Source organism: Scyliorhinus canicula, chromosome 12 (genome assembly GCF_902713615.1).
Source record: "Scyliorhinus canicula chromosome 12, sScyCan1.1, whole genome shotgun sequence".
Classification (NCBI taxonomy): Eukaryota; Metazoa; Chordata; class Chondrichthyes; order Carcharhiniformes; family Scyliorhinidae; genus Scyliorhinus; species Scyliorhinus canicula.
Genome location: NC_052157.1, coordinates 33,665,092 through 33,678,207, shown reverse-complemented (window position 1 = coordinate 33,678,207; position 13,116 = coordinate 33,665,092). Strand labels below are relative to the sequence as shown.

The window sequence follows — 13,116 nt, the reverse complement described above, 5'->3', positions numbered from 1 at the left end:
TCCTGGGAAAAGCACACAACGGTCATGACTGACCTTTAACTTGAGAATGCCAGCTGCAACCGGCTTTTAAATGGAATGATTCAGTCTTCCGGCCAGAAGTGGCAGCAGAGAGCAGGCCATACGCCCAGCAAGTACACTGACCCCATCCATGCTTTTGCCGCAAAATCACAGAGGAGAGATTCCTCCATTTTCTAATTGCGAGCAAGAAAGTTAACAGGATTGTGAAGAACTGAAGATGGATTGTTTTGTTATCAGGTAGAGAGTGCCAGAGACACAAACAGGACACGATCTCACAAACAAGCAGGCTCACTTGTCGCATTAAAGGTAAATGAGAATGGTGGGTCGCACATGTTGGCCGCCATGGGTCGTGAAGGTCAGTCGGCGTGTGTCATGAAGGTCGGCTGGCGTGGGTTGTGAAGGTCGGCCACCATGTGTCGTGAAGGTCGGCTGGTGTGGGTTGTGAAGGTCGGCCATCGTGGGTCCCAACGGTTGGCCAGTTGGTAAAAGTTGGTCCTGGGAAAACAGGTTTGAAAAACACTGCTCTCGAATAACCTTCACCTGACTGTCTTATTCCCTTCCGTATGTTTGTCCGACTTGAGAATCCTCTCAATCTTGATCTTTTTTAACCATGTTCCACATTTCCACTGTTATGCTCTTCTTGGAGAGATCTTGAGGAGCGCCACTGTTGCTTTACCCTCTGCCCTTCCTTTCTTGGCAATAGTTTAAGCCATTTAATAATTTGGGTACCTCAATAAAATCCACCCACAACCTTAATCTTTTTAGACTCCAGAGATTGACTTTTTTCCAAATTTCATCCTCTTAACACTGGGGGCACATTTTTTCAGCTCTATTCTGAAGTCTCTTCAACGCCACATGTGTATTTTTCAATAATAAAAGTATACCTACAGACTGGTTGAATTTTCACTTTTACCATTAGGTGTAAAATAGGCAGGAGCCGAGCAGCTCAAATTTAATTTCCTCCGACAATGCAGTTGATTTTACTGCCTGAAGGTAAGAGTTAAAATTCAACCTCCAGTGTAACAGGGTCTATCACTCCAGAGTCACAGTATAAAAGAAAATGTCAAGTGGAGGCTTGGGCCTTCCCAAAAGCAACAGGAAATGGCCATGTTGCCCCTCCGCTTTCCATCCACCCCTCAACAAAAAAGTATTCTTTATGCGTCTCAAGCAAGAAAAATAACTGAAAAATTATAATAAGAGTAAAAGTGTAAATAAAATTAATGGCACATCAGGTAGAATTGAAATGGTTAAGTTGCAACATTGGGTAATAAGTTATTTCACAAACATTGTCGCTATACAGTTTGTGATTATGCATTTTACTTTCTTGGATATACATTTTGGCTGCCTACATCTCGAAGTCTTTTTACACATCATGGATATTCAGGAGGGACTGAGCTGCAGGAAACACAAACACATGTATCAAATAGATTGGACAGGCTGTTTATTTCATTTCATTTCTAGAATTAAGATTCCATCCTTCTTATAGCTAATATTCACGGTACCATGTTCTGAACCTGCTTTAAATCCTGGAGCTTTTTGTTTAATTGGTAGAGCTGGTAATAATTTGATTGTCTTATTTTTGAACTATAATAAGCTTTGGGAACCTACACATAAACGTAACAGTGAGACAGGCAACACAGTGATTTGCTGAATTAAAGCTCCATTGCACTGTGCTATTGCACTGTGGGATTCACTGCAGACAAACTCAACTTGGGTTCCTGATCTTAAAGTTATGTAAAATGGGGAAGCACTGAGGAAAAGCCAATGGGCTTGCCAGCGATGCGGGGGAGGGGGGGGGGGGGGGGGGGGGGGGGCGGCTACAATATTGTTCTGGAAAACCGGATCTGTCAGTGAATTTAGGTCCTGCCGCTCAAGGCCCATGTTAAATATGTTCCCCTACAACCCTACAAAAAGGTTTCAAAGTGCCATTGAATCGCACCTCACCAACGCTGTCAACACCAGCGTCAAACACATCGGTTTTCCCTTTGGCAGCAGCACTTGTAATTTATCCAGGAGAATCTTAGCCATTGTATTTACTTCCTCCTCCCACTTTTGCCACCTGATTATTTAGTATTTTTGGAATGTTATTAATGTCTGTCACTGTGAAAAATGAATAAAGTATTAACTCATCTGCCATTTCCTGACTCCCCATTATTATTTCCCCAGTCTCGTCCTCTAAGGGGCTTATGTTCATTTTGGCTCCTCTTCCTTTTTATATATTTAAATAAGCTGTTAATGTTTACTTTTATATTACGTGCTGGTTTATACAGATAGTTTATCTTTCCCCGCTTTATCTTTTTGGTCATCTTTTGTTGGTTTTTAAATATTTCCCAATCTTCCAGCTTACCACTAATCTTTGCCATATTGTATGTTTTTTCTTTCTGTTTATTTCTATCCTTAACTTCTTTGGTTAACCATGGTTGATTTATACCCTCCCCAGAATCCTTGTTCCTCACTGGGATATGTCTTGATTATGATATTGATTACATATCATAATAAAGATGTCAGCATTTGACATGTAGCTAATAGAGTCATGTAGGTTACAGCACATATATTTAAAGAAGTTTTTACTTTCCGTTTTTTAATTACCTGCTAATTTACCCTCATTATTTATCTTTTCCCTCTTTATTTTTCGGTCATTGCTTTTGGTTTTTAAAACATTTTGGCCCATCTGCCTGTGCCACCCCTCCGCAAAAACAACTCACCCAGTCCTACTCCTGACTTTCAGATAATAATCCAGTTGTCTTATGAAAGCCATGATTGAATCTTCCCATATCAGATTCTCAGGAAATACACTCCAAATTCTAACCATTCACTCTCTGAAGGAAAAATTTCCTCATGTTGCTGTTGCTTCTTTTGCCAATCACCTTAAATCCATGTCCTCTGGTTCATGACCCTCCCCATCTACTCCGACTCTCATAATTTTGAACACCTCTATCAAATCTCCTCTCAATCTTCTCTTCGCTGAGGAGAAAAGCCCTAGCTTCTCCAATCTATCCAGGTCTCTCAAGACCTTTATCTCCCGGAGGATGCAAGCTGGCTCCTGGAAGGAAGCTTCTGCTGCCTGTATCTTGAGAGTTTCTTCTTCAGTGGCTGTAGTGCCCTGTGTTTTCCATCGGCATGCTCATCATTAACTTAACACCAACGATCACACCAACCTGCAAGAAATTGTAGTTTCTTCCGTTCCTCCAGATTGTATTGGAGTTGCTCGAGCAGTTCATAGTAATGAAACAAAGAGTCCCTTGGCCAGATGACCTTCTCTCTCACTGCGTTACTTTTCATCAGCTTTATATTTTTACGGACGTAGCTCTCCCAGTCTGTATAGAAACGAAACCAACAGTGTGTCATTCCTTTCACATGTAATCACATGGCATTCTAGCTGCTAAAAACACATATCAATTTTGTGAACAGCTCGTGAGCCAGGGACCAGCAGTCACAGGGAGCGCTTTGTGAGGAAGAGGCTGGAGCAATGTGGACAAGAGAAAGGGGAATGGTTTGTCTGCCTCGAGCATCTCCAGATAAAGGCGCTACCAAGTCTATGTAAGTCTGAGGAAAGGAAACACGATGCTTAGAGCACTGTTAGCTTGGCTACGTATATATAGGAGGTGGAATTCTCCCGAATCAGCATGATGGCCCGCGGCGGAAGTCATAAACGGCATGAACTACACCGCACTTCCTGGGGCTAGGCTGGCGCCAGAGGGGTTGGTGCCTCGCCAGCCGGTACTGATGGGACTGCGCAAGTTAGCACATGCGCAGAACCGCCGGCGTGGTTCAGCGCATGCGCAGACCGGCCGGTGTATTTTGGCCACACCGGCCATGGCAGAGCACTACAGGGACCGGCACGGAAGGAAGGAGTGTCCCCACGGCACATGCCCGGCCTCAGATCGGTGGGCCCCAATCGCGGGCCAGGCCAACGATTGGCCAGGCCCCCGCGCCAACCCCCGAGGATCGCACCAGCCAAATTACCTGCCAGGTCCCACCGTGTGGGACCATGTCCAATCCACGCCGCCGGGCCTTGCCAAAAACGGGCAGCCGCTTGGCTCATCAGAGAATCAGTGGGGGCCACTGCCAACGGCCCCCGACCGGCGTGATGTGATCCCCGCCCCAAAACCGACACCGGAGAATACGACCCGGCGGGGAGTCGGAGATTCCTGCCCAGGATCTCTCCACCATCACTAATTGAAAAATAACTGTCAAAGCGGGATATATTCCTTATGATTGCACACATATTCTCTGTGTGATAGTTGGACTCTGTATCAAGGTACAGATTTAGACTTGAAATCCTGAAGCATCCAGCAATCTGTACAAAAGCAAAATATCACAGGCGCTGGAAATAAATGCAAAAATGCTAGAAACACTTGGTAGGTCAGGCAGCATCTTTGAAGAGGGAAGCAAAGGTAATATTTCAGACCAATGACCTTCTGGCAGCAGTGGGGAAAAAATTAGCGCTGTCTCAGAAATTAAGCAAGTACAGAGACAAGGGGAGGGATGGGGAAGAACAAACAAAAGAAAAAGTCTGTGATGGGCTAGAAGGCAGGAGAGGTTTAATGACAAAAGTGCAAAGAAAAAGGAGATGGCATCAGTAAAAGTAAAGAAGGAAACAATGGGTTTAGAGGAGGTGTAAATAGCAACGGCCATGTTCAAAGAAATGGGTTATGACCTGAAATTAATGCACTCAACTTTGAGTCTGGAAGAGTAAAGTTCCTGATCATTTCTCATCTACATAATGCACTCAGCGACATCATCCAAAAGACATGGCGCTAGTTTTCATATGTATGATGACGACACCCAGCTCTTCCTCACCAGCACCTCTCGACGTCTCTGCTGTTACTGAACTATCACAGTAAGAAGTCTTACAACACCAGGTTAAAGTCCAACAGGTTTGTTTCAAACACGAGCTTTCGGAGCACGGCTCCTTCTTCAGGTGAATGGAAAGGCTTGTTCCATTCACCTGAAGAAGGAGCCGTGCTCCGAAAGCTCGTGTTTGAAACAAACCTGTTGGACTTTAACCTGGTGTTGTAAGACTTCTTACTGTGCTCACCCCAGTCCAACGCCGGCATCTCCACATCATGACTGAACTATCAGACTGCAAATGGGACATCCAGTACTGGATGGGCAGAAATTTCTTCCAGTTACATATTGGGAAGACCGAAGTCATTGTTTTTGGTCCCTGCTCCAAACACTGTTCCTGAACTTCTGATTCCATCTCTCTCCCCAGCTACGGTCTCTGATTATGCTGCTTGGTTCGCAGCCTTGGTGTCACATTTAATCCCAAGCTGAACTTCTGACCACCACATGCCAATGAATCACGAAAACTATCCATTTCCACCTCTGTAAAACCACCCAACTTCACCTCTGTCCCAGCTCGCCTACCGCTGAAAATGGCAGTTCCGCCTTCTTGCCTCTAGACTCAGCTATTCCAATGCACACTTGGCTGATCTCCCAAATTCTACCCTCTGTAAACTGTTGCACATTTTACTTGAGTGTATTACACGTTTTATTGGAGTGTATTAACACGCCTCCGTTTAAAGGCCGTGTGCTTAACACTACTACAGCTCTGTGTATGTAATTCTGCTCGGAGTCGCCAGGTGCCGTATTTAGACACCTCACAAGTATATCAAGGTCAGGTTCAAAGTAATAAATCTGTACACCGATTAGTAAGTTCAAACGATTGATATTTATTATAACAAATATAATAAATACACATGCATACGCTAAAGAGACTAAGTTACTTCTAAACTAAACGACTAAAATACTTATCTAAATAGGAACAGGCAAGGTCAGGGAGCGAGGCCTTCGTCCCGTTCTTGGTCTGCAACTCTCAAAGTGTTAAAGGTCGTCAGGGTCTAGCAGGTCTGGCTCACGTTGCGATCGTTGTGGTGAAACTTACAGTTCGATGGCTGGTGGCTCAACGGCTGGTGATGGAACTGGAGTCAGGATGCGATGTAGCAGCAAAGCGGAGCTGGAGCAAAACAGGAACCAACAGCAAGCCGGAGCAACAACAGCAGAGCCGGAGCCAACAGACCGGACCATGTGCGGGGTCTACTTTTATAGGTCCCCCCAAAGTCCGTGCCTCTTCGGGGCGGTCTCTACCTGCTGTATATCGATTGGGTCTTCTCCCAATCGATATTTTCCAAACCCCCCAATCTGAGGGTCGCTTCTCGATGGGTGGGGTGGTCTCTATGGTGCTTTGTGATGGATACTTATGGTGCCGTTTCGTCTGGGCGTCCACTCAAAGTATCCATTCAAACCTAAATGTTTCTATTGTGTGGGCCTAGATCTGGATCACCTCATTACTATGTAAATCGTTGTTGCCATTTACACCTTTAGCTGAGATTCTGCACCTGGCCATAAACTGGTTTCTGTACGTGCCGAATGCTAATTAGCCTTCTGCAAACTGCTTGTCCTGGCTAAGACTGTTTTCTCCCTGCAGCCTTAGCAGTTCTCCATTTTGTAGCCCAGTGTCCATCTTAGGTGGCTACAAAACATCCAAAGTTCTGTTGCCTGTGCCTTGACTCTCAGTACGTCCTGTTTCTCAATTATCCCTGTGCTCACTGCCTTACATTGGCTCCTGGACAAGCAACATTTTGATTTTAAAATTTGCAACCTTGTTTTATTATGAATGCAAGATTTTAAAAGATGAATATTTTGGGACTGTCTCTTTAATTCAAAGTAAAATGGAGGAATGACGAGGTTCATGCGATTGTTTGCCCAATAACAATCCAGTGGGGTTTGATTACCATGGGAATGGGGTGGGGGGAGAGGGCAGGGGGAGACTCGACAAAAGCAAAATGCAAAATGTTCACACCTGAAACAAAGGCAAGTGCAGCTGGGCTAATTGTGGACAGACCACCTGTCTCGGAGGTTTTGATAGAAAGAGAGCAAGAGAGATATCAGAAAGGCAAAAAGGCTGCAGCTGGCGTGATCGGTGGCACAGTGGGATAGTGGCTAACACTGCTGCCTCACAGCACCATGGACCCAGGTTCGATTTTGACCTTGGGTGGTTGTCTGTGCGGAGTCTGCACATTCTCCCTGTGTCTGTGTGGGTTTCCTGCAGGTGTTCTGGTTTCCTCCCGCAGTCCAGAGATCTGCAGTCTAGGTGGATTGGCCATGCTAGATTGCCACTTAGTGGCCAAAGATGTGCAGGTTAGGTGAGATTACTGGGTTAAATGGATAGGGTGGGGGAGTGGGCCTAGGTAGAATTCTCTTTCGAGGGTCGGTGCAGACCCAATGGGCTAAATGGCCAGCTTCTGCACTGTAGCGATTCTAAGGAAGAGTGTTCTGCCTTTCTGTGAACAACCAGGTGGAATGCTGGTCTCTGGTCAAAGAGATTAGTTCTACGGCACAGTAAGGAGACCAGCTTGAACACTTCACTAAATATATATGTACATACACCAAGCAGTTAATAAATACATAGTTAACCAATTTAAGACTAAAATGGACCTGTGCAGCAGGTGGAGTTCAGGCCGCCTGACAATCAGGCTAGATTTCTCGAGTGCGATCTAACCTTCGCTTGCAGCTAGTCCGGGTGTGCATCATTTCCCACTCCTGCAACTATTCTATCCCTGATAAGTTCAGATGTTAGGGGCGGGATTCTCCGAGCCCCCGCCGGGTCGGAGAATTGCCAGGGGGCGGCGTTAATCCCGCCCTCGCCGGCTGCCAAATTCTCCATCACCGGGGATTTGGCGGGGGTGGGAATCGCGCCGTGCCGGTTGGCGGCCGCTGGCAGAGGCCCCCCCCGGCGATTTTCCGGCCCGCTTTCGGCTGGTCCCGCTGGCGTAAATTAGAGTAGGTCCTTACCGGCGGGACCTGGCTGCAAGGGCGGCCTCTGGAGTCCTCAGGGGGTCGCGGGAGGATCTGGCCCCGGGAGGTGCCCCCACGGTGGCCCGGTCCACGATCAGGGCCCACCGATCCGCGGGCCGGCCTCTGCCGTGGGGGCACTCTATTCCTCCGTGTCGGCTGCTGTGGTCCTCCCAGAAGACCGACGCGGAGATGATCCCCCCTGCGCATGCGCTGGGATGACACCAGCACACGCTGGCGCTCCTGCGCATGTGCCAACTCGCGCCAGCCGGCGCAGGCCCTTCGGCGCCGGTTGGCATGGCGCCAAGCCCCTTCCGTGCAGGCAGGCAGGGCGCAAACCACTCTGGCGCCTGCCTAGCCCCTGAAGGTGCGGAGGATTCCACACCTACGGGGCGGCCCGACGTCGGAGTGGTTCACGCCACTCCTTCATACCGGAGTTGCCCGTCCCACCGGTTCGCAGAGAATCCTGCCCTGGGTTTGCATATTCAGCCTGTTTCCATTTCAAGCCATTCTACGCAGATCATTAATAAATGAATTGACAGGTTCTCCTGGCTGCTGGACACAATTATTTCATTTAGACCATTTGAGAATTGTGTTACTTCCTCAATTAAACTAAACATCGAATGATTTTAGTACTTCTTCAAATTTAGAAGTTGATTCATTGATTCCATGTCCTGTAATAATGTTGTCTGCTATCAGGCCCACTGAATAAAGCAAAGTTAACTTGTTGAGCTATTTGGACTGTATATCAAAAGGTATATTTTTTTAAGTCCCTGCTTCTCAAACAATTCTGTTCCACCAAATTTTGTTCATCCAACCTGCATTGGTAACGATTCTCTCATTATTTACACCTTCTCTGTAGCTATCATTTGTGTCTTTGCTTATCCCATTACTAATCCTTTTGCCTTGCGCCATCATCCCTTTGTCATTTAATCTGTGCTGCATTCCATTTTATCACAAAGCTTTCCATTTAGTTCTTCCGCTCCCTCACTTTCCACGTCACTAAACTTGTTTAAAACCAATCGCATCACCAATTTTCTTTTCACTTTCAACAAAAGTAATCGACCTTAAATTGACTTTGTTTCTCTCCACAGATGCCGTCTGATTCGACCATCTAACCTTGAATAAATTCACATTTATGAATGTAAATTTACACTGCTGATTTTGTGGCCTGCAGTCTCGTAGTGAAGGCAAAACGCTTTGCAAAAGGAATTCAACAATCTGGATCGTTAAATAAATATAAAGGCTGTTTAGTACAAATGGAAGAGTCAGTAATATAGTACTTCTTAAATTTGTGATGTTTTGGAAGATATAAAGCAAATTGATATTTCAAATTTGTGTTCATTCATCTCTTACCTTTAGTTGAAGGTTTATAAGATAATTCACTTGAATGACTCGCCTGGCTGCTTGTTCTAAACTCCATTTCACTAGGATGATTTATCTCAGAGTCTGATGCTTTCTCTCTGAATACAGCAAGGAGTAGAGATTGAATGATGCAGTGTGCTCTGTTATAAGTCAGTTTTTCCCTACTTGAGTTGTCCCCCTTTTTCACCCTGAAGGGACCAACTCATATCCACAAATACATTCCAGTAATTCACCAAGGTGCCGAATTTTTCTCCATGAATTGGGTGACGAGTGTCGGTGGGTTGCACAAAGGGCACCAAAGCACAACCCAGTCCAATATGCACCAAAATGCCAAATTTCTCCCAGCTGATTTCAATGAAAATAATCTTGCAGGAACAAAAGGTGAGAGTTCCCGTTTTCTACTCAGGCTAATTATTAAATTATCAACATGAATTTAATTTTCCAGATGTCTATACATTCCAGCAGGAATCATTAGATGGCATAGAAGAAATAAACTGAATCTTCATCTTCCTTGGCCAGGAACACAAAAGCCAACCCAGACTAGCTACCCTGGCTGTGATTACTTTACTCAGGATAGATCAAGGCAGAATGTAAGCCTCTCCTGATATGTTTAGCTCAATTTTCTCCACTGAACAACTCATTTAAGCCATCAGGGAAGCATTTCCATAGCTAACTTTATTAACAGTGTAAATTTCTGCTGCTTATTTTCCAAACTGCAGACAATTTCTCACCCAGAATCAAAGATAGATCATTAAACAAAAGGGACTTAATCATTAGAACCATAGAATCCTTAAAGTGCAGAAGGAGGCCATTCAAATCTGCACCAACCCTCTGAAAGAGTACCCTCGGCCCACTCCCCCACCCTTTCCTTTGGACATCTTTGGACACTAAAGAGCATTTAGTATGGCCAATCCACCTAACCTGCACATCTGGGCAGCATGGTGGTTAGCATAAATGCTTCACAGCTCCAGGGTCCCAGGTTCGATTCCCGGCTGGGTCACTGTCTGTGTGGAGTCTGCACGTCCTCCCCCTGTGTGCGTGGGTTTCCTCCGGGTGCTCCGGTTTCCTCCCACAGTCCAAAGATGTGCGGGTTAGGTGGATTGGCCATGCTAAATTGCCCGTAGTGTCCTAATAAATGTAAGGTTAAGGGGGGGGTTGTTGGGTTACGGGTATAGGGTGGATACGTGGGTTGAGTAGGGTGATCATGGCTCGGCACAACATTGGGGGCCGAAGGGCCTGTTCTGTGCTGTACTGTTCTATGTTCTATCTTTTGACTGTGGGAAACTGGAGCACCCGGAGGAAACCCATGCAGACACGGGGGAAAAGTGCAGACTTTGCACAGCCAACCACCCAAGGCCAAATTGAACCCGGATCCCTGGCGCTGTGAGGCAGTAGTGTACACTGTGACACAGTGCCACCCATTATCTTTTTAAAATGAAAATGTAGGCCACCAAAATGACTTTAAAAATGGCTAAATACAGCAGATTATGCAAAATTGAAATATAAACTAAAAATACTAGAAAACGCAGCAGGCAAGATGCTGCCTGGCCTGCTGATCACTATCAGCAATTTCCATCTATAATCTGATTATTAGACCTGTTGAAAATGTAAAGAATACGCAGTAACATTTTGACAGTATTTCAACATGCTAAGAAATGTAACCAACGATAGTGACTAATTATGTTAGCAACACGAAACCTGGTGGGAATGTGAGTGGTGAGGAGGATGTTAGGGGGCTTCAAGGCGATTTAGGCAAGTTGTGTGAGTGGGCAAATACATGGCAGATGAAGTATAATGTAGATAAATGTGAAGTTATCCACTTCAGTAGGAAAAGCAGAATGACAGAGCATTATTTAAATAGTGAGAAATTGGGAAATGTTGATGTACAAAGGGTCATGGGGGTCCTTGTACACCAGCAAGCATGCAGGTACAAAGAACAAAGAAAGATACAGCACAGGAACAGTCCCTTTGGCCCTCCACGCCTATGCCGATCATGATGCCCTAACTAAAAATAAAACCTTCTGCCCTTACTCGGTCAGTATCCCTCTATTTCCTCCCTATTCATGTATCAATCTAGATGCCTCTTAACTTTTGCTAATGTGCCTGCTTCCACCACATCCTCTGGGAGCGCGTTCCAGGCATCCATCACTCTGCGTGGAAAACTTACCCTGCACACCTCCCTTAAACTTTCCACCTCTCATCTTGAACCTGTGCTCCTTTGTAATTGACACTTAGAACATAGAACATAGAACAGTACAGCACAGAACAGGCCCTTCGGCCCTCGATGTTGTGCCGAGCAATGATCACCCTACTCAAACCCACGTATCCACCCTATACCCGTAACCCAACAACCCCCCCCCTTAACCTTACTTTTTAGGACACAACGGGGCAATTTAGCATGGCCAATCCACCTAACCCGCACATCTTTGGACTGTGGGGGGGAAACCGGAGCACCCGGAGGAAACCCACGCACACACGGGGAGGACATGCAGACTCCGCACAGACAGTGACCCAGCCGGGAATCGAACCTGGGACCCTGGAGCTGTGAAGCATTGACGCTAACCACCATGCTACCGTGCTGCCCCCCTTCCACCCTTGGAAAAAGCCTCTGACTATCCAGCCTGTCTCTGCCTCTCATACTTTTGTAGATCTCTTTCAGGTCTCCCCTCAGCCTCTGTCTTTCCAGTGGAAACAATCCTAGTTTATTCAACCTCTCCTCATAGCCAACAGCCTCGAGACCAGGCAACATCCTGGTGAACCTTCTTAGCACTCTCTCCAAAGCTTTCACAGCCTTCTGATAATGTGATGACGAGAACTGCACGCAATACTCCAAATGCGGCCTAACCAAGGTTTTATACAGCCGCAACATGATCTTCCAACTCTTGTACTCAATGCCCCGGCTGACGAATGTAAGTTTCTTAATCATCTTGGTCACCTGTGTTGCCATTTTTAGGGAACTGTGGACCTGCATGCCCAGATCCCTCTGTATGTTAATGTTCCTGAAGGTTTTCCCATTTATAGTATATTTCATACCTAGATTGGATCCTCCAAAATGCATCACCTTGCATTTCACTGATCCCTGCAGAACACCACTAGCTACGGATCTCCATTCAGAAAAACACCCTTCCACTGCTACTTTCTGTCTTCTATAACCAAGCCAGTTCTATAACCATAACCATTCAGCCAGCCCACCCCGAATCCCATGTGATTTTAGTTTTTGTACCAGTCTGCCATGTGGGACTTTGACAAACACCTCACTAAAGTACATATAAACTACATTCACAGCCCTTCCCTCATCAATTTTCTTTGTCACCTCTTCAAAAAACTCAATCAAGGTGGTGAGACATGACCTTCCCCATACAAATCTATGCTGTCTGTCATTAACTCGTTCATTTTCCTCCAATTGTGTATACATCCTGTCCTCAGTATCTTTTCCAAAAGCTTCCCCACCACTGATATCAGGCTCACCGGCCTATAATTTTCTGGATTGTCCCTGCTTCCTTTCTTAAACAAGGGAATAACATTAGCTAGTCTCCCTTGCCTCCGCAGTAACCTGGGATAGATCCCATCTGGCCCCGGGAATTTGTCTACCTTAAAGCAATTTAGGATACTCAACATTTCCTCCTTTGATATATTGACATTCTTAAGAGAGTTCACACATATATCCCTCATCACAACATCCATTATGTCCTTCTCCCTGGTGAATACTAATACAAAGTATTCATTAAGGATTTCACCCACTTCCTGTGGTCCACACATAACTTCCCTCCATTGTCCTTAAGTGGGCCTACTCATTCTCTTGCTACCCTCTTGCTCCTAATAGATGCATAAAAAGCCTTGGGATTCTCCTTGACCATGTTTGCTAAAGACATTTCATGGCCTCTTTTATCCCTCCTCATTCCACGTTTAAGTTCCTTCCTATTGTCACTGTAC

At 45.7% G+C, this 13,116-nt stretch overlaps 1 protein-coding gene across 2 annotated transcripts in view; it reads right to left on the bottom strand.

Annotated features, from left to right (window-relative positions):
* Nucleotides 1-227: 227 nt before the first annotated feature.
* LOC119974167 (cation channel sperm-associated protein 2-like) overlaps nt 228-13,116 on the bottom strand; it is a 98,805-nt gene continuing 85,916 nt past the window's right edge. For both annotated transcript variants that reach the window (XM_038812875.1, XM_038812874.1), the window contains 3 exons: nt 9,175-9,281; nt 3,177-3,335; nt 228-1,413 (listed from right to left, as the gene is read on the bottom strand). In XM_038812875.1, the coding sequence (XP_038668803.1) occupies nt 1,382-1,413; nt 3,177-3,335; nt 9,175-9,281 (298 nt within the window). In that variant the 3' untranslated portion in view covers nt 228-1,381. The remainder of the gene's footprint in view (nt 1,414-3,176; nt 3,336-9,174; nt 9,282-13,116) is intronic.